The sequence below is a fragment of the Hemiscyllium ocellatum genome, chromosome 21 (genome assembly GCF_020745735.1).
Source record: "Hemiscyllium ocellatum isolate sHemOce1 chromosome 21, sHemOce1.pat.X.cur, whole genome shotgun sequence".
NCBI classification, from domain to species: Eukaryota; Metazoa; Chordata; class Chondrichthyes; order Orectolobiformes; family Hemiscylliidae; genus Hemiscyllium; species Hemiscyllium ocellatum.
The window spans coordinates 46304741-46331633 of NC_083421.1; the positions used below are offsets into that span (position 1 = coordinate 46304741).

General features: G+C 37.9%; 1 protein-coding gene across 4 annotated transcripts in view; it reads right to left on the reverse strand.

The window, feature by feature from the left end:
- mapkap1 (MAPK associated protein 1) overlaps window positions 1-26893 on the reverse strand; it is a 332586-nt gene that overhangs the window by 19722 nt on the left and 285971 nt on the right. For all 4 annotated transcript variants that reach the window (XM_060841424.1, XM_060841422.1, XM_060841423.1 and 1 more), the window contains 2 exons: window positions 17290-17427; window positions 383-480 (listed from right to left, as the gene is read on the reverse strand). In XM_060841424.1, coding sequence (XP_060697407.1) covers window positions 383-480; window positions 17290-17427 — 236 coding nt within the window. The remainder of the gene's footprint in view (window positions 1-382; window positions 481-17289; window positions 17428-26893) is intronic.

Below are 26893 nucleotides of genomic sequence, written 5' to 3' on the forward strand. Positions count from 1 at the left end.
CAGTGTGTGGTCTACTACATTAAAAGTAAACATGCTTACCTTTCTAACATGAAATGGTCATTAACAGAAAAACAGGTCTGTCGACTGATTTGAAACAACAATTCAGTTGTGCATAGACAAACTTATGGAAGAACATTTTTAATTCATTTTTGATTGTAAGATGTTACTATTTCTAAGATGCAAATTGAGGACATAGCTAATGATGTTTACTGTTGAAATGCAGTAATGATACCATATACCTTCAGTTTGTCAGAAATCACCTTTGAGTTTTTAAGAATGAACCAACATTGTAATCTGACGGACAGAATTTATTGTCATGCTGTCATTAGGAACCAATTTTTCTTTGGTGACCAGTTTGCAAAATGCGTGCTTTTCTACCAACCTTCAGCACAATTTCATTGACTGTGTTGGTGTCTGCTTCAAAGTAGAGATGTTTGTGGTCATGATTGCTCAGATAGGTGAGCTTGAATACTGCATGGCCTGCAAGGCAAACAAAGGACAGGAGTCAAACAGATGAACAGAGTTTTACTATGGATGCAGCTTGACAAAGAAACAGATGGTGATATTAATGTCCCATCAGCAGAACAGAAGGAAATTGCATGATGGCGACAGCCTCTGCATGTCATTTCAACATCATTCAGGCAAAACTCACCACAAAGGCAACAGAACCTTTTTTAATATAATTTCATTCCCCATCCTATCACAATGGACAAAGTGCAAAATCAATCATTTGGTTAGTTAGGTCCTCTGTCAATTCTTTGTTATTTGAGTTGTGATGGGGGAGGGGAAGCAATGGTGTTAAGAAAAGAAAAGAGAAGAAACCAGACTGTGCTTGGGATAACCATTGCAGGAAAATAAGTATTAATATTTATGGTAGATTCATCAAGGCATTTACTGCTTCACAGTATGCACAGATGTAATACGTCAATAATCTGCTACAGACCTTCCCTAAATTCTACAAATCTGAATGGTTATGGTAACAGATACTACAGAATAAAAGCTTTATAATTTTATCTTTTGATGCACAGTCAAATTTTCAAATACATGCTTAATTCAACATCCATTCCAAGCAGATTGCTCATGATAGAATTTAGTGTGGTGGAAAAATGAGGAAAGTACATAAGCTTTTAGAATTTCTCTTGGAAATAAACATTATAAATGCAGTATCATAAGGACAACACTGCATTATTCGTATTTGTTTTCCATTCAAGATCACTATAACATTATGGACTGATTACGGATCCCCCAAAAGTACTTAATGCTACGAATCTGCATTTAGACTAGCTTGTTACATAAACAACAATACAGTGGTACAAACAGATTATTCTGTCAATATATCACTGATTGGTAAAGTTAAAGTTGCCATAGTCCAAGCTGACCATAGGCTGCTCTCTCATTAGAGGTCGATGGCTGCTGGTGGTTTAGCCTGAGGGTTACCATGCCTCAGGTGAGGGAAGAGGTTTCATTATATTCAGGACAACATCACTAGTATAGCACAATTAGCTTTGCCAATTGTCCTTATGGCAAGTTTCTGAGCTCATCTGTCAGGAGAACAACTAAGCCGAAATAGAGAATGAAACCAACCCAAATTGCATTCATCCATTTCCAAAAATGGGCACTGAAGGAGGGAAAGGAAGACGGGCAGAAGTTACATAGAAATAAGTGTATCCTGAACACATGCTCAACTTCAAACCAAGACCGTGAGTAACATTTCAGGAATTTCCCTTTGACTCCATCACTGCCTGCAACAACGTACCTGCACCACTGAAATTTGAGAAATGAAACCCACAAAAACTTTGAACTTGTTGAAAAAGCAGAAAAGTTTTACCATACCTGGTCAGGTATAACAAATTTGAATTTAGTTATCATAAAACACATTTGTTCCTCATAACATCAACATCATATTATAATTGAACACCTACCATCAAAACCTACAAGTTTACAAATAAACTAAATTGCTGTCTTGAATGCTCCAAATTAGTTTCAAATGGCTGTTTTAATATTTAGCACTGATAACATTTATTGACTGCCAACTCTTAGCTATAATCAGGCAGATCTTGCATGGATAAGAATAGTGAAACTATCATCACTTATTATAATGAGGCAAATCAGTCAGTAACGTTTGACTTTTGCAAACAAACAGTTAAATGTGAAAATCACAAAGTTGTTGTTAAAGATATTGTGCTCCTTCCCAGGGTGCAGTGTTATTGTCCTTGTTGATAAACTCAACAGTGTAAGAAATGAAACGCTGTGAACTGGAGGTATATGTCAACTTATTCCTCACAAAGGATATCTGGAAAAGTTAGGACTGGTGTTTTCAGGAACTAGTGAATTTTTAATGGTTTAAGTGCTAATTATTGTCAAGCAACTTCTCGGACAAGGAGAATTAATTTTAAAATGTGAAGGGGATGAACTGAAAGTCTCAATCCCTCAGTGGTTAGTATTGAAGATATAAAAAAGAAGTTTTGTGCTCTCTCAATCCCATCTGTCATTCCAAATATTTATTCCTTATCTATTTATAACTTATACTTTGTGCTTTATATTTAATAATTTAGGTTTCCAGGCGTCACATTGAAGATGCATTCAAAATGCTCGTGGATAGTGGTAATGCCACTGAATTTTCAATCCGGAATCCCACAACATTCTGGGGACATGGATTTGAATTCCACTGCAGCAGCTGGTGCATTTGAATTCAATAAAAATGTAGAAAAAACAAATGTATTGGTGACCATATAACCACGATTAACATTCCCTCTAAGCTGCATGGCTTTGTGACATAATATAATGCTTTATTTTTGATATGTAATTGCAAATTGACAGTGAGCATCAAATACCTATAGATGCAAATTTCACAGAAAATATCTATTTAAAGTTGCCTTTGAGTCTCAAAATTATCCAATAGCTTAAAGCTTTTGTTAATTTCCTTATTCCAACGCACCTCTATAAACTTGCACATGTATTGGATTTACAAACAGTTCAACTTTGCACAAAAGTTTTAAACCTACCCTTTCTCTACAGGAGAAATTAATGATGTCTTTCATCAAGAGACAGCTGCTGCTTTTCAAACATTCACATCAAATTTCAGTTTGCAAGAATTTGGAATTAAAATTGAAAAGGTCACTTCATAGTGATCATAATGACAGATGCTATACAGAAATATTTTCCCTTTACATGTGGATAAAGTCTACTCCATAAATACAAAATCAAGACATCTAGTGGCAGTAAAAGGTTACTGCACTTGCCTTAGATTTTTCACCCAGCAGAATAAAAGCTATATGAAACAAAATAAAATCGAAAATGAAATAGCACCTCAGGATGAAGTGACAGCATTGTTGATGTGATTTACATTATTTGGTTCTGACATGAACGAAGAGGTTTTTTAAACTGAAAAACTGATCATGAAAGCGATTAAACACAACTCAATTTACAAAATAACCTTTATTCTGAATTCCCCTTTGTGCACTGAACAAAGATAACTTTTCACAAGATGAACTGGAGGATTTCCCGTTCAAAAATCAATTAATTATTTGATTTGCTTTCAGAAATATGAGATTTGAATTTTTGGTTAATGTATGGAAAAAAATAGATCAAAAATATTTGTAGAAGAAAAAGGAGAACAAATAAAATGTAGTATTGATAACATTATTTCAGTAATTGACCCTGAACAGCTCAACTTTTATTCAATAGAACACAGAACAATAATTTCTGAGAAAGAAATATTTTAGGCCGAATGTATCCTTGTTGCACTTCCCTTCTATCCCAGGGATTGTTTTCATAAATAGTTCTCTCCATGCACGGAGTGAAGTTGTATTTAAAATTGCCTTTGACTGGTCAAATTTCCGATGTACAAATTTCTTGCAAATTTGAAATCAAGTAGTAATCCAGTCAAATGAAATGGTCAGCAGACCTGCCCCTATCAAAAGTACACGATGGAATCTACTAACCAGTACATTCATAATTTTGTAAAGGATGCACTGAAAATTTCTGTCTCCTAACTGACAACACCAAAGAAATATCGTAAACGTTTTGTATATGGCCACAAAATAGCATAGAACCCAGAATCGACAGAATGTTTCACATCTAAATAAAACATGCTTGAACTAATTAAAATGAGGCATCATATTAGAGTTTATATTGAGGTGAATGTCACAAATATTGTATTATGTAGCACTGACTAGCCATGATGGCATAACATTTGTCTCCTTCAAATTAATATAAACACTATAAAAATAGCTTTTCAGGTGAGCAACTAAGTAATTGACATTGGGAGGAATGGTTTTGTGGAGTGGGAGTATAGGGGGAAACAGCAGTGAGACAGAAGATTTCAGGAATATTAAATAAAAAACACTGTGGATGCTGGAAATCAGAAATAAAAACAAACTACGGCGAAAACTCAGCATGTCTGGCAGCATCAGTGGAAAGAAAGCAGAGTTAATGTTTCGCATCTAGTCACCCCTACCTCAGAACTATCAACTCCACCCTTCTCCTTAGCAACAGTTTGAGATTAAGTAAGTCTGTTTGTCATCTCAATGTGATACTTGCCTTGAAATGAGCTTCCAACCAAATATTTTTGTCATAAAGATTGCCTATTTACAGCTCAATAACACTGTGCAATTATGTACTATTTCAGTTCATCTACTGCTGAAAACTTCAGTTGCGCTGTTGTTACTTTAAAATTTGATATTTCAAAACACATTCATGATGGTCTTCCAAATTCCACTGTCCATAAATCTGACTCCATCCAAAGCTTTATTGTGTCTTAACTCGTGTCAAAACCCTTTTCCCTATCACTCATGTTTGTTGACATACACTGGCCTCTGTCAAGTAACATTTGATTTTAAAATGCTCACCCTTGTTCTCAAATCCATTGACGGTCTCATCTCTCTCTCTCTATCGTAATGGTCTCCTCTAGCCCCATAATGTTCCCAAGTCACGTGTACTCTAATTCTGACATCTCCAATTTTAATCGCACTATTAGTGGCCATGCTATCCTTTGCCTCAGTGTTACCTCTGAAATATCAGCCCCTATAGTTCCTCGCATTGCATTCCTTTTTGAACAGGCTCCTTAAAACCTTTTTGACCACAGATTTAAGCATCTAACCTGATATTTGCATTTGTGACTTGGTGTAGTATTCTCTTTTTAAAATTTTTCTTGTTAATTCATGTGATGTGGGCATCTCTGGCTAGACCATTATTTATTGGCATCCCCATTTGCCTAGAGGGCAGTAAAGTGTCAACCAAATTGCTGTGGATCTGGAGACCGTGTAAGCATGGAAGATTTCCTTCAGTGAAGAACATTCGCAAATCTGGTGGTTTTTTTCCTGATAATCAGTAATGGTTTTTTTGGTCAAATAATCCTTAACTCTAGATTCCTCACTGAATTCAAATTCTATCAACTGCCAAGGCAAAATTTGAACTCAAGTCCCCAGAACATTCAGAGAAAGTGAGGACTGCAGATGCTAGACATCAGAGTCGAGAGTGTAGTGCAAGAAAAGCACAGCAGGTCAGGCAGCATCCGAGGAGCAGGAGAATCGACATTTTGGGCATAAGACCTTTATCAGGAATGAGGCTTGTGGGTCGGGGCTGAGAGATAAATGGGAGGAGATATGGTTTGGGGAAAGGTAGCTGAGAAAGCGATAGGTGGATGAAGATGAGGGAGAAGGTGATAGGTCAAAGTGGGGAGGTCCGGAGGCAGTGCTGAGTTGGAGGCTTGGCAATGGGATAATGTGGGAGGAGGGGGAATGAGGAAGCTGTTGAAATCCATATTTATCCTGTGTGGTGGCAGGGTCCCGGGGCGAATAGGAGGCGTTCACCTCCAGGTGGTAACGGTTTGGCGGTGGAGGTGGCCCAGGACCTGCATGTCCTTGACGGAGTGGGAGGGAGAGTTAAGTATTTAGCCATGAGGCGGTGGGGTTGGTGGGTGCGGGTGTTCCACAGATGTTCTCTGAAACAATCCGCAAGAAGGCGTCCTGTCTCCTCGATGTAGAGACGACCACATCCGGGTGCAACAGATGCAGCAGATGACATTGGTAAAGATAAGGTAAATTTCTGACAGACATGGAAGGAATCCTTGGGCCTTGGACAGAGGTGAGGGGAGCGGTATGGACGCAGGTTTTGCACTTCCTGCGGTGGCAGGGAAAGGCGCTAGGAGTGGGGTACGTGGACCTGAGGAGGGACTCATGGAGGGAATGATATTTTCGGAAGGCTGATAGGGTTGGGGAGGGAAATATACCTCTGGTGGTGGCATCCGTTTGGAGGTGGCGGAAGTGGCGGAGGATGATGCGGTGGAAGGTGAGGACCGGTGGGTTCTGTTCTTGTTGCATTGGGAGGGGTGGTGTTCAAGGGCAGTGGTGAAGTGCAGGAGATGTGCTGGAAGGCATTGTCAACCACATGAGAAGGTAAGTTGCGATCATGGATGAAGGAAGCCATCTGGGACTTTGAGGTGGAATTGGTCATCTAGGGAATAGATGTGGCGGATGCAGAGGAATTGGGAATAAGGGATGGGAGGAAGTGTAATGTAGGTTATTTTTTTTACAGGAGATAGGGTGGGAGGAGGTGTAGCCTAGGTTTTTTTGAAAACAGGTGGTAGTCTACACCTCTCATGATTTTGTAGGCCTCAACCAGGTCACCCCCTACCTCCTTTTTTCCAATGAAAATAATCCAAATCTACTCAACCTCTCCTCATAGCTAGCACCCTCCATGCCAGGCAACATCCTGGTGAACCTCCTCTGCACCCTCTCCAAAGCATCCACATCCTTTTGGTAATGTGGCGACTAGAATTGTATGCTGTATTCCAAATGTGGAGAAGATTTGATCTCACTCAGTAACTTCAAACTATTAGCTATCACCATGACTGTTACAACTACATTGGCTCCGTAACAGGCAAACCCCAAAGGGTTACAAGAATAGTTTTCTTAGATAAGTTGACTGTTTGTGTGAACATGCTAGTGCAGCAAAATACTTCAACTTCTGACAGGATTATTTCATCCTAAATGCAAAGCTACATGGTAAGTAATTTCAGTAATTTTATGTTAAATTCAACCAATTAGAAGACAATACAGAATGGAGAGAAGGCTACAATACTGGTGCTTAGATCAGAGTGTTGCTGGAAAAGCACAGCAGGTCAGGCAGCATCCAAGGAGCAGGAAATCGACATTTCGGGCAAAAGCCCTTCATCAGGAATGCTCTATTCCTGATGAAGGGCTTTTGCCCGAAACATTGATTTTCCTGCTCCTTGGATGTTGCCTGACCTGCTGTGCTTTTCCAGCAACACTCTGATCTAAACTCTGGTTTCCAGCATCTGCAGTCCTCACTTTTGCCTACACTACTGGTGCATCAATTCCAATCCATATTAACAGTTAACGTTGTTTAATATTGGGAATTTGGATACTATTCAAAAGGACACTATTCAAAAGAGCTACAACACACTGCAGTACACCAGAACTGCAAAAAGAGGAAGAGGAACACCTATACAAGGTATTCGCCAAAAACGGATACCCGCGCAACTTTATCAACAGATGCCTAAGAGATAGACCACGGAACGAGGACATGCCACAACCAAAAGGACTAGCCACACTACCATACAGCAGGAGCGTTTCAGAACTGACAGCCAGACTACTGCAACCGCTAGGACTCATAACGGCACACAAACCAACAGCCACGCTTAGACAACAACTTACTAGAACAAAGGAGCCAATACCCAACATGAGCAAAACTAATGTAGTTTATAAAATACCATGCAAGGACTGCACAAAACACTATATAGGACAAACAGGAAGACAGCTAACAATCCGCATACATGAACACCAACTAGCCACGAAACGACACGACCAACTATCACTAGTATCCACACACTCAGACAACAAGCAACATGAATTCGACTGGGAAAACACTACTATCATAAGGCAAGCCAGACAGAGAACAGCCAGGGAATTCCTAGAGGCATGGCATTCATCCACAAACTCCATCAACAGACACATTGACCTGGACCCAATATACCAATCACTACAGCGGACAGCTGAAACTGACACCCGGAAGCGGCAAGGACAGACCACTATAAATGCCGGAAGAAACATCAAAGAAGCGCTTCGCAGGAGGCTCCACAGCACTGATGATGTCTCCTAGCCAGGGGACGAAACGTTTGCAACAAAAACTTCCAGCTCGGTGAACAGAACCACTACAATTTGGATAACAACAAAAAGAAAGATGCCCCCATATCTGAAATCTTAACACAATGTTAAATGATCTTCTATGGTTGCTGGACAGTTTATTTTTAGCATGATAGCAATCATAAGTTGAAGTCATTATCTAATCCTCATACTGTAGATGTATGCACATGCCTATCTCTTTCAGGAATGGAGTTTTCTATGGTTCACATAAATTTCAAAACTTAGAATGAAGGAAATATTTTCTGAAGAAAATCAACAATGATTTGAAAATTTTAAAACAATCAAAGGTGAATTCATATACTTAAAATGAACACTGTTGAAGAAAAAAAAACCCTTATCTAACCCAGCTGAAGATCAAGACACATATCACAAACAGCAAATAGTAATCATGCTGCACCAGAAGTGATAGAGCCGAGGTGATCTTTTATAACATAAGAACAAATCACTTGGCAAAAAAATCTCCAACCGCACCCATCATGACTGTTTTTTTACTGGTCTAACTTAGTTTATTTTATGGTAAACGCGAGACTAACTGTATTTTTACATTAACAGAAATACCCTGCAGTTTGTTTTTAAATCCACAAATATTTCTACAAAAGAATGGGAAACTAAATACTCATGACATATTAATTAGTGCTTCCTACTGTTTTCATTGTAAAAAGGGCAATTAAACATAATTATGATTTACTAGCCATTAAGATAAATTCCCAAATCGGAAATTGTCAAATAATTTAAAAAATATTTTAAAGCATTTGACAAAAAGCCCCTAGTGGTACTAATGTCCAATGTATTTTAAAAATCTCAATGAAAAAAATCTTAATTAGATGCTCATTAGTATGTAAATACATTCATGTTTTGTTAAACCGAGTAAGGACGATTCTACAGAAAACCCTATTTAAAAAGTTATTACAACTAATTCAAAGCTCACCACTGGTTGGTTTACAGATTTTTAAAAAGAAAAATAATACCTTCTTATTTCAGATGTTAGTGGTACAACATCTGGTTTAATGAGGCACTTCTGTTTGTTCTGACTTTTGTTATACTGGTGGCAAAATTTAAAAACAAAAATCACATGCATAATTTCTCTCAATCTTTCATATATAGAAATGAGCTGCGTGAACAGCTGCTCACTAATATATTGCCTTCATATGAGAGGCTAAATAGTGCATGTTGGCTGTCAATACAACAATGTGGAGTGCTTAGGATACTTGTGTCTATTTCCTGCAAGTGTACAAATACATAGAGTTAAGGTTATAGTCATGAATGGAATTGACCAATTCTCTTCCTCCTCTCCCAGCCCAGAAGGCCAAATTGAAGCACCTCTACTGTTAACCAAGGTCAGATTAGCCAAGTTAATAGTGACCAGGGATTAAATTTAGGTTTTTCTTCGCATGAATGATTCTGTGTTCACAAGGCAGTGAATTTGCTAATGTGTGTGTCAAGGGAACTAGTGTGACCTTGTGTGGAAAGTTTTCACAGGAAATACACACAAAATATTTTTCAAAGAATCTGCAAAGCTTAACAGTACTTTTTAATAAGTGCCTATTTTGCCATGAAATGCTGTAATTCGTTGGCATATATTTGCTTGAACAGCACTGAGATTAGTGACTTAATATGAAGAATAAGACTACATATTTAAAGGTACTGTGTATAGCGTTCGTGCTTGCCACAGTTATACACAACTGTGTTTTTATTCTTTTAATATGCTCTGATACGATCTATCTTCAATGGCAGCTGAATTGTAAAATAAATCAATAATAATTAAATTTGTCATTCTTTCTTCCTCAAAATAAAACAATGCAAAAACTCAAACAAACTAGTGTTGTCATAAGATCAATAAGTCTAATATTTCCATACATATGTTCTTTCCAAATATTTAGTACTATTTCACATTTTTGATGGTGTGCACTTTAGAACGTATGCATATATATAATTCATTACAATTATATTAAAATGGAAGAACAACATTAGTTTTTAATTCTGTTCCATAGGTAAAGAAAGAAAATATGTTTTGTAACTGCATCCCTCCAAAATGCAGTCTGATTGTTTTTACTTAAAAGCTTGATGGAAATAGAAGTGTTGGAAATACTCAGTATGTCTGGCAGTATCTGTAAGGTGAGAAAGAAGTTAATACTTTGAGGCAAGTAGGAGTTTTTCTCAGTGAAGAGTATTAATTGACTCAAATCGTTAACTCTCTTTCTCTCTTCACAAAGACAACCAAATTTGGTGACTCTTTCCAGGATTTCAGATTTCCAGCATCTATAGCAACATGTCGATGTATTTTTGTATACGTTTGGTAGCTTCCTTGTGAAGAACTAGGGGGGAAAGGCTCAATTTCAGGAAATTGAAACAGCGATCTTTTGATGAATGACAAGCTACAGAAGTAATGACCATTGGAGGTATGAACTGAAAATGTGTTGCTGGAAAGGCGTAGCAGGTCAGGCAGCATCCAAGGAACAGGAAATTCGATGTTTCGGGCATAAGCCCTTCTTCAGGAATGAGGAAAGTGTGTCCAGCAGGCTAAGATAAAAGGTAGGGAGGAGGGACTTGGGGGAGGGGCGATGGAGATGCGATAGGCCGGAGTGGGGTGGGGGCGGAGAGGTCAGGAAGAAGATTGCAGGTTAGGAAGGCGGTGCTGAGTTCGAGGGATTCGACTGAGACAAGGTGGAGGGAGAGGAAATGAGGAAACTGGAGAAATCTGAGTTCATCCCTTGTGGTTGGAGGGTTCCCAGACGGAAGATGAGGTGCTCTTCCTCCAACCGTCGTGTTGTTATGGTCTGGCGATGGAGGAGTCCAAGGATCTGCCTGTCCTTGGTGGAGTGGGAGGGGGAGTTAAAGTGTTGAGCCACAGGGTGGTTGGGTTGGTTGGTTCGGGTGTCCCAGAGGTGGGACACCCGGACCAACCAACCCAACCACCCCGTGGCTCAACACTTTAACTCCCCCTCCCACTCCACCAAGGACAGGCAGATCCTTGGACTCCTCCATCGCCAGACCATAACAACACGACGGTTGGAGGAAGAGCACCTCATCTTCCGCCTGGGAACCCTCCAACCACAAGGGATGAACTCAGATTTCTCCAGTTTCCTCATTTCCTCTCCCTCCACCTTGTCTCAGTCAAATCCCTCGAACTCAGCACCGCCTTCCTAACCTGCAATCTTCTTCCTGACCTCTCCGCCCCCACCCCACTCTGGCCTATCACCCTCACCTTGACCTCCTTCCACCTATCGCATCTCCATTGCCCCTCCCCCAATTCCCCCAAGGCTTATGCCCGAAACATCGAATTTCCTGTTCCTTGGATTCTGCCTGACCTGCTGCGCTTTTCCAGCAACACATTTTCAGTTCTGATCTCCAGCATCTGCAGACCTCACCTTCTCCATTGGAGGTATGAGGTAGATGAAAAATGAATGGTCTTTGGGATGCATTCATTCAGAAACTGGATTAAAAAGAAAGTGTGTTAGGAAAGTACAGATAGCTATGGAAGATCAAGTTTGTTAAAATGCTGCAACATTTGAATACAAAAGACAAAGCAGGCGAAGTCAACTACAAAATATCTTAAAATATTGGAATAATAGAGCATATCATAATATAAAATGAACCAACGGAAATAGCATAAATTGAAACAGCAAATTCACTATATTCTATTTTTAAGAACAACAGTGAGATAATATACATTTCGCTTTGTCATGGGAAATAGTGATAATTTAAAATAGGGCAGGGAAATAGGGGTATTAAGTATCAGAATTCTCTTCAGAACTACAATATCCCTCCGCTAAGAAATATTTTGATACCTCTTCCGAAAGAAAAGCAGTTAGCTTCAACAGTGTTTTGCTTGATCAACAATATTTTTTCAATATATTAGGGAGGAAGAAAGTTGAACTGAATAACAAGGCAATATACGACAGTTCAAATTCCACTATTTTGTCGATAGTAACACATTTGACCTACCAAACATATCTGATGTGACAAGATATGAACTTCAACAATGTTGAAATATCTAAATAAGTGATCATAAAATAGAGATGGACCGGAAAGTGGAAAAGATTGCTTAAATCATAACACATTGCATTTTTAAATAACACTGTATCCTAAATCAGTCACTACTAGTTGGATGGCACCGAAGTTTAAATATTATAATTAACTGCAATTCTTCCCCGTGACAAACTGACACAAAAACTTCTTATTAATACATTGGTTAAATGGCAGGGACCGCAGTGACTAGCTGTATAAGGATTAAATTATTTGCTACAGACTACCACATCCTTTTCCTTTTTCCCCGTTACCAACTAAATCATTTTGGAATGCATTGCAGCTCACCTTGTAAATCACAGTACACCCCACTGCCACCACTACCTCACCAGTCTTGTTTTAGGAACAGATGATAAATAAATCAAAGTGCACTAAGCAGCGCTTCCACATGGCAATCGCCTCCTTCATTCCTTCTGCAGCTCATCAATCAAACTATTGTCTACTTGAAAGCCAAGGCTTGTAAATGTCATCTCCACTCAAGCCCAAGGAGAGGAAAATCAAAATGTTGCAAGGAGTTTTAATTGGATAGTGTAATTAAACTAAAAAGACCCCGGTGGACCAGCTTTGACAGGATAGCCAAGACCCTTCTTTATGGAGCTATGAAATAGTATTTGTTATGAGAATAATGCGATGTGCATCATGAGTATTTCCTGTACTTCCAATCTGGGTATTACTGGTGCTTACTATAAACTCAATTAGGTTTTGAATGAATTAAGTATTAAACCCATCAAACTCTTTATTAGCACATTTTGAAGGAAAGGAAAAATGTACCTACTCATTAGAAGACAAAATAAGCTTCCTCTACTTGCAACATCTGTAACGGGTTTAAGAAATTAGACAGAATTCTGATATTTTTGATACGCTTATTTCGCTCAGGATTGAAACAGTTAAATCTTATGAAGAATGACTTTTCTTTACAGAACATCATTTTAATGATTACAAGAATGTTTTTGAATAATAGAAAATAAAGAGAAAGGAAAATGAGTACAGAAGATAATTTTTCTAAAACGGATATTCACTTATTTGATTTCCTTCTTCTTTAAAATCCTTATAGTTGAAAATAGAGGTGACTTGTTTCTAGAGCTCTACTACCCTCACAGCCATTTAAAGGTGCACAAGAACTATCAGAGTTCAGACTTCCCAACAAAACCTTGCCTACTTCACTCAACTATTTATGCTACAGATCATAATTATAAATTACTTATTTCTTGTCCACTTTAATGACTAAGTAAACATGCCAATGAAAAGCACCCAAGTACCAACAATATTTTAAGTTTTTATAATCTGTATGTTTCTTTAATGGCCAGTACGTGCAAAGAAATACTCAGTAGAACATCATGACCGGTCAGAGTAATAAACTGAACTGAACTCCTTACCCCTGCAACAGTAGAAACAATCTTATAAATTAGAACCTGCACACACACAGATTGACACTGATGTAGCAAAGAATTAAAATAATGCCAATGTTGACTCATATTGCCAAATCAAATTGTAGGGATTTTGGAAATAAGGGACATGGACAGTACGAGGCAAAATTATTGTTTTTTTTTAAAAAATCCTCAAACTCTTGTTCTATAACAAGAAGGTTAAATAATTTCAAATTATAATACAAGGAGGAAAATAATATGCTCCTTACTGTTGTAAATAGTTCCAACGAGTAAGAAATAATATATTGAACAGTTCAAGGTGGTGTGGCAAGATGTTTTTCTTATATATTATCACCAGTTGCTGCCGTTCTTCTCCAGTACTCTATCCAACATAGATTAAGTAGCACCATGACAGGAAATGCATCAATAGAAAAATGTGCACGTGGCTTTTACATCTTACCACAATCGACAAGTTGGCACCAGATTTCAAGTATAAATTATCTCATCTGACAACTGATAAAGTATCCAAAAAATTCCTAATGTATTAAAAAACTGGACTTACAACAAGTTGGCAATTGCTGTTCTCTGTCAAACCTATACCAGTATGTTAGCAATGATGATACAAAATTATTTCTTTAAAACATTTTCTCAGTAATTTTATTGAGGTAGCTGAAAGCGTTCTGCTAATTTTCTGAATTCACTGCTCATATGTAGCAAGTCACAGTATTACCAGAAAGTCAATAAGCAAATTAAAATTACATTCTTTTAAAGTTTGTTTTCAGTGCAATTCATATTACAGTGAGATTCTAGGCATTAATTACACAGAATGAAGTAAATATAAGAAAGGAGCACTGGAGGGCACAATACTACATTAGCATGTGTCAAATACCTTTGGTTTTAAATGAAAACTACATAAAAGCATTTCTGCCATCAATTTTGCTATCACTAACAGCCAGCATGAATTCTGCAAGAAAAGCTATTTTCGTGCAGATGTGAAATTCAATGAAAAAGACCGACTCTTGTAGGAACATCAATCAAAACGTCGGCTGCAGTGACAGATCTCAACGGTGAGGGAGGGTTAAAGGTCACAGGTTAAGGAAAAAGCCAAGCTCTGGTTCAGCTCTAATATCTCTGCGGTGGAAGTCTTGGAAAGGTACACCCTCCTGTATTAGCCTACTATCATTAATCTTCTTGCCACCTTCTTTAGCTAGTCGAGCAGAACCGCTCAATAGAAAACTATATGATGGGGCACTCCTAGGAAGGCCCAGTCCCCATTATCAGGTTAACATTCTGTTAAGCCCCTCTGCAGCAATGGAATGATAACTCTTAAAGAGATCAAGGTCACATGATGTACTGCATGCAATTAATGACAAGTGGGATTTAACAGTACAGTGCTGCCTCACAAAAGAAGAAACTGAAATGTCTTTGTTACATTTAATAGTCTGAAACAAAGCAATCTTTCATCCAGTATCAAGGTTTGACATACATATTAGCATACTAGCATTAGCATTCCAAATGGTGTAATACAGAATGTGTTTTACTGGCTCTTGCATTAACTTTTGGGGTGGAGTAGTGGTGGTGGTGGTGGTGGTGGTGTTAGGTGGGGTGGGGGGTCTCTACATCATCTGCCTCTTTGACCCTCCTCTCCCTGTGTCAAAGGCATATGAAAAAACATTTTCCAACTCCTTTCAGTTCTGAAAAAAAAGTTATGCGAGAGTTGAAATGTTAACTTCATTTAACATTAGATGTTTAAATGTTTACGTACAATGCACTGCCTGCAACATTAGTAGACTCACCAACTTTAAGGGCATTTAAATGGTCATTGGATACATATGGATGAGAATGGATTAGTATAGGTTGGATGGGCTTCACATTGGTTCCACTGGTCGGTACAACATCGAGGGCCCAAGGGCCTGTACTATGCTGTAATGTTCTATGTTCTAACTCTGTTTCTCTCTCCATAGTTGCTGCCTAACCTGCTGAGTTTCTCCAAAGTTATCTGTGCTTGTTCATTACTAGTTAATTGGTCAGCAATTCTGAAAGGCAAATATAAAATAAAGCTGTGAAATGAAACAAATAATAAAGTCCCTTTATTTCAATATAGGAAGGGGATCAATGAGAACATTAAACTATGGAGGGATGTAACTAAAATGTTCTTCAAAAGAAGATTAAGACTTATGCGAGTCTGTTAGCTCTATTGGCTAGATGGCTGGTTTGTGATGCAGAAGTACAGGTTCTATTCCTGTACAACAGAGGTCAGCGTGAAGGTCCCACCTTCTCAACTCACCACTTCAGATGAGGTGACCTTCAGGTTAAATCATTAAACATCAACTTGCATTTCTTTAGTTCCTCCAATTGTAAAAATGTCCTAAGAAACTTCACAGGTTTAATTTTTAAAAATAAGTAAGGCAAAGATGGAAATTTTCATGGTAGTGATTGAAAGCTTCTTTTAAGAGATGGATTTTAAGAACCAAAGTGCCCTTCCACTCATCCAGCCCCTATGCTTTGAATTTCTCTCCTTAAACTCATGCTTCTTATGACAACAGAAGCAGGTATTTATTTTAGTGCCCTGGTTAATTATCACCCTTAACTGAACCCCAACAAACATACCAAACACAGATTATCGAACCATTAAAATTATCGTTTGAGATATTGCTACAAGTAAAATTAAGAACTACACCGTATGGCTTATAACAGGTACGTCACTTCAAACAATTCACTGTTTCCAAAATGCTTGAGATATTTTGAGGCTTGAATTAAACAAATGCATGTTTTGTTTTTAAATTTCTCAGTGAACATTTTCCAACCCCCGAATGTTTATACCATTTAGGAATACTTCTCATTTTATATATTGACTCATCTTTTGAAAGTGACTATCTTATAAGCCATATGTAGCAGAGGATATAACCTCTCTGACAGCAAGTACAAATTCTTACAGAAATCAAAAAGGTCACAAATTCATAAAAATAATTAGTGTTTTATCATGTTAAATCATAGTTCCCACAAGAAAGTAACTTTTTTGCTTTGCCATTTTAGAGTTCAATGCTGTAATCTGTATCGTAGAAAATAAAAATCTTAATATGTCAAATTTAAAAATCAATAAACACTACTTAACATTCATACAAAAAATGAAGAACTTCTTGAAATAAATTTAAATGTTGCATCTGATCAACAACAAAAAAAATCAAAATGAGAATATGAATGAGAAACCCAAAATCTTACATTTTTATCTTATCTTCAGGCATATTAAACAAAAATCTCCAAAAACAATACACATGAAGTTAAATATCTATGTAGAGATTAAAATAGTTCTGGCTCTGATAAAGTAGAAAAGGAACAGAGACTTCTCACTACAATAATTAGTGTGACTGATCGAGAACTCCAATACCTGATTGGTAGTGGCAGATTATATTAAATTCTCAACTTAACAAATTTGACTGGGTTTATCACCAGTAAATTCTGATGGATTAACAGGGTATAAATGCGTAGCGTGAGACAAAATATTGTTTAATATTTAGATGGTTAAAAATGTAGAAACTGATTTCAGTAAAATAATACAGATATGCAGCCAACATTCTAAAGGATAAAAAAAATTCATCATTGGCACCACTGTCTTATCTAATACTAAACCTGTGGACAATATAGAGCTCTAATTTTTCCTATTTGAGTGCATGCACTCACTCACCCAACAGCACAAAGATACAGCAAATAAATGTAATACTACATACTTGGACTCTTCTCTTCCACAAGGTCACAAGCGCAGAGAAGATCAGAATCAATTGAAATGGGTTTCTGTTTAATCCAGAACTTGGTGCTGGCCTTCTGATTAGTAACAGGGTCTATCTCCACCTTTTCTCCCGAGATACCTGTGAATCAGTGGGGATATAAACCAGTGGGCTGTGTCAGTGATTTTATATCAACTATTTGACACACTTTATAAATCTTAATGGAGTGAACACATAAAGTGCTCTGTTAAGCCTTCCAAAATTCAGCTTTTTTTTTTGCAGTGTATCAAGTGAGTGCTGAATGTAGAAGCAGATTTCTGCAACACCAAATAAATAAAAATGATTAGAATATCTGAACTGGATTCTGTACTTTTCAAAACAGCACAGTGGTACAGCATTCTACATTTTGACACCACTTAAATTGTTATATTCAGCTGAACAGGAATAAGATCTCAAATTAATATGGGATAGCTATGCAAACAAACATCAGTCATAGCATCCCTCCATTCTGTGCAATTTAAAAGTAATATTTCATCAAATTCTCATTCAATTGTGGTTTCATGATAGTACTGTAATTATAATATTCATGAAACACAAAAGCCATTACCCCTTAACACATTATATAAATACAGAGAAGCATATTAAAAGTAGCAAGAAAATGCAAACTTTGAAATGTGTCATCCAGATCCTGAGACAAATGGTACTGAAATACATGAAACCAAAATAGAAAATGCTGGAAAATCTCAGCAGGTCTGGCAGCATCTCTAAGGAGAGAAAAGAGCTGATGTTTTGAGTCTAACTGACCCTTTGTCAAAGCTGAGAACACAGGGTCAGTGAGCATTGACAAAGGGTCAGTTAGACTCGAAATGTCGGCTCTTTTCTCTCCTTACAGATGCTGCCAGACCTGCTGAGATTTTCCAGCATTTTCTCTTTTGGTTTCAGATTCCAGCGTCCGCAGTAATTTGCTTTTATCCAATGAAATACATGACTTGCATATCATATATATACACATACATCGACATGTACTTTTTTCGGTTACTCATGAAATGTCAAATCAGACTTAGCAGGAATCTTGCTAGCTAGGAGTTTTGATAGTGCATGATGATTGACGAGAATGAGGATGAACTGACAGCAAACAAAAAGTGCCATGGTGTGGAAATAGAAAAAATGTCACAACATAACTATGTCCTAATTGAAGTAGCAGATTTTCCATCACTCAACTGAGGGGACAATGTTCATGTGAAAATATTACATGAATGCACAGGAGAATCTTGCATGCATTATACTCAAACTCCTATAGCCTGTTACTGAAGTATCATACAAATAAAACTTGAAAATATTTCAGTGGAGGCAAAAAGTCCACCACATTGTAAGGGCATTAGTTATCAAATCAATTTCACTTCTCACATTGAAACAAACCTGTTAATGCTGTGTCAGATTTATTCTGTGCAAACTACAATTTTTTTTTGACTAAACATCCTTCTTGTGAAGAAATGCACGGCTAACCATTCCTCATCTCAGCAGCAATATGAAACCTGAATTTACTTATCCCAAACTTAAATATAAATATTTTTCAAATGGAATTTGCTATCATTTTCAATTTCAAGCTATTTAAAACTTTCAAACTAAGTTGCATTTAGTTTCTGACTTTCTCATTCAGCACACAACTATTTTTCTTAACATACGAATAGCAACAGAGACAAAATAGTTTCGAGATCTGGAAAATACTCAACATAAAAGCATGGCAGTTTGAATATTGGGGTCAGACGAAAATTGATATAAATTTGAAGTGAGAATATAAGTCACAAAACAACAGCAACAGCAACATAAATCATTAGCAAGAGAGGCAACAGTAAAATGCTTTATAATACTTCAGTCAATTTTAACATGAAATTAGTTTCAGACTTTCAATGGGATCGATAGTACTTTTGTTCTTGTGGTCAGATGTATAGCATTTTCATATAATAATAGGCAGTAAAACTATTGAAATGTTTGAATAACATTTGAAGGATGAATGAACTTAATATTTATATAAAAACCTCATCAGATTCCAAGTGCAGTCACGGTTCTTAAATGTAAACATGGCAGCCGAAAATTGGATGGTAAGTCGTCTCAAAAAGCCAATGAATCAATTACATATTTTTCCTGGTGCTTTTTGAATAAAGGAGGGATATTGGTCAGGACAGAAAGGTAACTTTGTGCTCTTCATTTAATAGTGGCACAGGGGTCTACCAAAGCAGACAGATGGAGTTGAGATTTAATATTTAATTTGCAAGAATGTATCTGCTGCAATGCCACTCTGCTTCGGCATCGTACTTATGTAACAGACCACGTCAAAGTGCCCAAATCTTAAGTGAAGCGCTCTCTACCCATAATCATCTGACACAGACGAAAGTACTTGTTACCAACGGAATTGAGCTGATATTTAAAATTATATATTCTACGTAAGTCACAGAAATCAAAACTTACACTCCAAAGTGATTCATTATAAATTGATATATCGGAGGAAAAAATAACAAAAGAATAAATATTTCATTTCTTTCCAGAAATTTTCAAGATGACAGGAAGCTGGCTACCTCTGCAGATTTTAAAGTGAATACTATTCTGCTGTTTTAACATGGCTATTAATCCACTTCAATGAATACGTGCATTAAAGCTATTTTTGTGCTCACATAAGTAACAAATATATGTATTTTAAATGTAATATGAACAACCACTTAGATATTTATAAAACAAAATGATGAGAATCTATGACACTGATTTAACATGCAAAAGGAAAGTCTTATTCCATAAGTAAGAGACATTATTCTTCTTACGGAATACAAATAAACTCAAAAGCTGTTAGAGACAGATGGCAAATAGTTTCTGCATAGATTTGACTGATGCTTGCCTGACCACCATTAAACACAGCATCTTGTTTTAATCAATGATGGCAACTTTGCATGCATAGCAATTCTTATCATGCCAAGTATTGGGAAGTGGAGATTTTAATATAGTAATGAACTTGCATTCAAATATAAAAACAAAGTGTTGGAGATGGTGATTTTATTCCAAGTCTGAGAGAAGATTTGTAGCTCGGGTGCTCGTTGTTGTGGTTCTGTTCGCTGAGCTGGGAATTTGTGTTGCAGACGTTTCGTCCCCTGTCTAGGTGACATCCTCAGTGCTTGGGAGCCTCCTGTGAAGCGCTTCTGTGATCTTTCCTCTGGCATTTGTAGTGGTTTGAATCTGCCGCTTCCAGTTGTCAATTCCAGCTGTCCATTGGCGTGGTTGGTATATAGGGTCCAGGTCGATGTGCTTATTGATTGAATCTGTGGATGAGTGCCATGCCTCTAGGAATTCCCTGGCTGTTCTCTGTTTGGATTGTCCTATAATAGTAGTGTTGTCCCAGTCGAATTCATGTTGCTTGTCATCTGCGTGTGTGGCTACTAAGGATAGTGGTCGTGTTGTTTCATGGCTAGTTGGTGTTCATGGATGTGGATTGTTAGCGGTCTTCCTGTTTGTCCTACTTAGTGTTTTGTGCAGTCCTTGCATGGGATTTTGTACACGACATGAACACCAATTAGCCACGAAACGACACGACCAGCTATCCTTAGTAGCCACACACGCAGATGACAAGCAACATGAATTCGATTGGAACAACACTACTATTATAGGAAAACAGAGAACAGCTAGGAAATTCCTAGAGGCGTGGCACTCATCCACAGATTCAATCAATAAGCACATCGACCTGGACCCAATATACCAACCACTGCAACGGACAGCAGGAACTGACAACTGGAAGCGGCAGATTCAAACCACTATAAATGCCGGAGGAAAGATCACAGAAGCGCTTCACAGGAGGCTCCCAAGCACTGAGGATGTCACTTAGACAGGGGACGAAACGTCTGCAACACAAATTCCCAGCTCGGCAAACAGAACCACAACAACATGGTGATTATATTTTAGACTTGCATCGCATTTTCATAAAATAATTCAACTTATTTCCACTCTTACTTCACAGAACTACACATTAAATAAACAAGAAACACAAGATTATGTATTGCTTCCCCACAACTTCCTCAGAATAGCCTGATCTATTCATATGAATGTAAAATGAGGTGACACCTTAATACTGAAAGTTTGTCTTTAATCAATTGCTATTTGGAGAAAAGACAACGGATTCATTTTTTTTATGACAGCTGTAATTCTCATCAAGGCAGAAAGATAACATTAAGTAACAAGATGTAGAAATTAAGCTGTAGTCTGATCATTAATAGTTTAAGAATTCAATCTTTATCTCAATAAATGAAATAATTGTATAGTTAATTACCTAGATCACTTCAAACACTACTTTCACCTTTTGTCCACTTTCCAAGAAATAGGTTACAAAATAAATCTTGCAATTTTTAAAAAAAATTTGCTTGAGCATTTTTTGTGCGATTTAAAAAAATACCGTCAGAGCAGTAACATACTATTTACAGTAGTAAAATTCCCCAAATTAGAAAAATATATTCAAAATTTAGACTACGGTTCAGAAACTTCAGGAATCACAGAAGCAGTCAATACTGTTAATGTACCTTGTTAATTTGATGGGATTTGTCAGGTAACTCCACTGGAAAATTATATAAAACTGTTCCAGATGAACAGATGATAGTGACATGAATTAAACTGATAGAACAATACCAGAATATAAACCAGAAATGACACCTAAAGTGGCTGTTGATTTATTGCCATCCTGAGTTTGGTTCTGGGCTTCCATGTATATTAGTGCTACAAATCTGGGTCCATTTAGCAGTGAGATGCTCGTACATACATCACCAGCTCCTGCTCCAAGCCAAGGTCATTCCCCATTGCATCAATCTTTTCAGCAAAGGCTACTCCACCACTCTACTAGTTGTTAGCTATTTCAGCTTTGATTTTTTTTGGAAAGACTTGAGGGATAAGGGATGAGGGAAGTTTAAGGGGTGGGGGGGGGGGCGGTGTGGTAGTTGAAATAAAGAAACAAAAAAGCATAGCAACGTTGATTCTACTAATACTTCTTGAATTGTCCTTCATTTTAAACACTGCTGAATTATTTGTTTGAGTTAAAAAGCTTGCTTTTTAATTCCTTTGGCTATTTATGTTTTTTGCAAAAATATATGCCAGTGATAGAAAATTCTTCTTCCTGTGTTCAAAAGCTGAATGTGCTCTTAATAAATTTACAAAATCCTTAAAAATTCAGCTCAAATGGAACAAAATTATATTGCTTCTGTAGCTAGCACAAGTAGTCACTTGGTCAGTAAGAATATATGCTTTATGTACTTTCTTCAAAGTTTTCTTTAGTGTTAGCATGTCTGTACAGTCTACGAACAGCACATTTTTAAAATGTCAAAATAATTTTAATGGTTTCAAAATCATGAATAATATTTATTTTTGTGGGAAAAAAAAACTTTCTTTTGCACTAAACATAGCTGCCTCTTCGAGAAGTTTGCCTGATTAAAACTGTTCCTTATTCTCAGCAAAGCATTTGCAGGTTACCCATTATGTATCGTCCAAGGTTTCTTTCTGCCTTCCCCATTCTTTATTCTCTAGGAAGTCAGGCCTTTCTAAAGGACTGAAGTTTAAGGTACTGCAGTTTTAATGGTGAAAGTATCCTTAGGAAGGGGTGATGGGGTAGGGAAAATTAAATTAGAATCCTTGGACTTTAGAACACAAGCTAAAAACTAAAAATGGCAGACATTGTTAAAAGGAATTTAAGTATTACCTTAAAAATTAAGTTAAAAATCACACAACACCAGGTTATAGTCCAACAGGTTTATTTGAAAGCACTAGCTTTCGGAGTGCTGCTATTTCATCAGATAGTTGTGGAAGATGAGATCATTTACTCAGGATTTATAGCCAAAGGAGTCCAATGTCACTGAGAAGTGCTACATTAAACAATTTTATATTAAAACTTTCATCTTTTATAAAGGGATATGCTGGTTTCTGTTTTTTAATATGTAAATCTCAGAGCTTCTTCTAAATTACATTCTCACGATAGTTCAGCTTTTCTAACAATAGGTGTGAAATCTATGTCCCAATGTTTAGTCAGACTGACAAGCCCTCTGCATAGTTTTACACGGATTCATGCAGTTTTTGAGCAAACTAAAATGCAATTCTGCAAAAACAAATTCATTCCACAGACTTACATGTGCGCCTGTGTCGGAGTGACAGAGTGTGTGCACGTGTGGGTGTGAGCACACATGATTGAATGCCTGCAAGCTTGGGGGGTGTGTGTGTGTGTGTGTGTGTGTGTGTGTGTGTGTGTGTGTGTGTGTGTGCGTGTGTGTGTGTGCGCGCGCGCATGTGTGTGAGAGAGAGAGACAGAGAGTGAGAGAGAGAGAGAGAGAGACAAAGACAGAGAGAGAGAGAGAGACACAGAGAGAGAGACACACACACAGAGGTGGACAGAGAGAGGGACAGAGAGAGAGAGAGAGAGGGACAGACAGGGAGAGATGGAGTATGTGTCTGTGAAAGGGTGCAAGTGTGGGTGAAAATGCAGGGATGTCTGTGTGCGCATGAGAGAGAGAGCTTGTGTATGAGGTCTGCATGGGTGTGCAAGTATGGAGTGTGAGTGAGTGAAAGTCATCATGCAGTGGGATCGTCTTTAGTGTGACATGAACCCAAAGTCCCAGTTGATGCCACTCCCATGGGTATCTGTTATCAGCCTCTGCTCAGCCATTCTGCGTTGATGCTGGTCTTGAAGTCTGCCTTGGAGAACAGTCACCCGAATGTCCAAGGTTGAATGTCCTAGACCGCTGAAGTGTTCCCCAACTGGGAAGTGTGCGGTGTCCATTCATCCTTTATCATAGCGTCTGCTTGGTCTCGCCAATGTACCTTGCCTCAGGGCATCCTTGCCTACAGCATATGAGACAGACCATGTTGTCCGAGTCACATGAGTACTCACCACCGTGTACATGGTAGGTGATGTCCCACGTGTAATGGCGTTACCCATGTTGATACTTTGGGACGTCTTGCAGCAGCTGCCACGACAGGGTTATATGGTGTTGTTGTTCTGAAGACTGGACAGTTTGCTGTGCATAATGATCTGTTTGAGGTTTGGTGTTTGATTTAAAGGTGAGAAGTCTTGGCGAGGTGCTCATCCTCATCGATAATGTGTTGAAGGCTGCGAAGAACACAGCATAGTCGTTCGGCTCCCAGGAAATACTGGACAACGAAGAGTATCCTATCTGTTGCAGCCTATGTCTGTCTCCTGAAGAGGTCATTAGTTTCTCGCTGTGGCACGTCAGAACTGGTGGTCGATGAGTTGAGCATCGTACCGTGTTCTTACGAGGATATCCTTGAGCACTTTCACGTTCCTCCTCATCTTCTTTGAGCAGATTCTTTGTATGCAGAGGACTTTTTCGTAGGGATGGCTGTTTTAATATGCCTTCCAAAAAAACACAAAGCCAGCACACTAGGACATCCCATCGTATCAGGCAATGGGACCCTATGTGAGAACCTCGCTGGCTATGTCAAAGGCACCTTGAAACCCATTGCACAGGGGACCCTCAGCTTCTGTCACAACACTACAGATTTCTGACAGAAACTCAGCACCAACAGACCAGTAGAACTGGGAACATTCCTTGTCACAATGGAATTGTCAGCACTCTACAACAGCATCCCCCACAACGACGACATCAGGGCAACAGCCTCAATACTCAATATCAACAACTGCCAATCTCCAAACTCCAATCTACAACTCACCCGCTTCATCCTTGACCACAACATTTTCACCTTTGACAACCAGTTTTTCATCCAGACACACACAACAGCCATAGGGACCAAATTTGCATCTCAATATGCCAATATTTTCATGCACATGTTCGATCAAGACTTCTTTTCTGCACAGGACCTCCAACCAACACTATACGCTAGATATATTGACAACATTTTCTTCCTCTGGACCTATGGCAAAGAGTCACTGAAACAACTATACAGTGATATCAATGAGTTTCATCCAACCATTAGACTTACCATGGACTACTCTTTAGTTTCCGTCTCATTCTTAGATATGTATTTCCATCAAGGATGGGCACCTCACTTACTGCAAATTTATGGATAAAGTCAGAGTGCTACATTTCTCCAGCTTCCACCCGAAACATATTAAAACAGATTTTAAATTTCAAATCTAATACTGATCTTGCTTTTATGCACCTTTTTTGTATTCTTTGTTCTATTCCCCTAATATATTTTGTGTGGTATGATCTGCCTGTACTGCATGCAAAACAGGTCACTGTACTTAGGTACGTATGACAATAATAAATCAAATCAAATGTTTACTGCTTGCCCTTCCTTCCCTGTTTGGCAAGATCTTTTTCAGAATTGATTACTTTCAATCACTTTGAAAAACAAAATGGAACCTTATTTTAAGCATCGCAATGGACACCTTTTATATATCTGTCTTTTATTTGAATATATTTATGGTCATATTGTATACCTGAACATCCTAAGCATGAGAAAATGGCTCAGGAGTTATTGAAATATGGTTTCAGCAAGACAAAAGTGCTAAATAGCAGCTAACTTGCACACAGGATCCAACAAAGAGCAAAGACAGAAATGACAGAGTCATCTGTTTTTGCCAAAACACCTGCCAAATTCATAGAATAATTCTCAAGTATGGCATGTGAACAAATGAGGGCCTCAGCCTATTTGAATGGCCACATCTCTGACAATGCAGGACTGCCTTTGTATTCAATCAAGGAGAATCCAGAAGTCTTGGAGTAGGTTTCATCCCAGAATTTGCCATATTTTGAAATATATAGGCTACCTTAAGCATACTTTGTAATCAACAGGTTTGAACTTGATTAGATTTTCTCAGTTTTGTTAAATAACCTGGCAAAAAAACCTTTAAATTATCACTGTTACATAAATGTCATGCGACCCAAGTACAAACCTTGAGGGCTTTAGCAATACCAAAAAAAATGCTTGAATTTCAACTTGTGACAGAACCTTACTCCACCTCCCAAAAAGGTTTGGGGAGTGGGGAAGGACCTCCATTGCAGAAAATCAATAATGCATTGATGAAGCAGGTTTACTGGCCTGAATTCTTTCTCATTCAATTTTTTTTGTGGTAACAGCAATGTATACCAGGAATTGACAATTATAGATGACGGTGTTAGCTGAGATGTTTAAAATAAGGTTTCATTTTGTTTTTCAAAGTGATTGAAAGTAATCAATTCTGAGAATGATCGTACCAAACAGGGAAGAAAGGGCAAACAATAAGCTTCTGACAGTGTGGTACAAAACATATGGCCCTGTAACAATTAAAAAGTGGGAACATGCATATTTTTGTATTTTTACCTGAAGAACTGTTGAACAGAAGCGACTGTTCATGAGCTTTCTGTTCATGGAAGAGTAGTTAAAGAGGAAGAAACGATATCACATTATTCTTGCTCACCTTAATCTATAGGGATCAAACTAGGAATAGACAATTATATTGGGAAAAAAAGCATCCGAGTGTTAGAACTTTCGCATGGAATGGCATAGAACGGTATCTAAAGTTACAGGGAGTAATATTGTTGTAAATAAGTTGGGGGAAAAAAAGTTCTTTTCATTTATTCATGGAATGTAGGCCTTGCTGGCTAGGCCATAATTCACTGTCCATCTT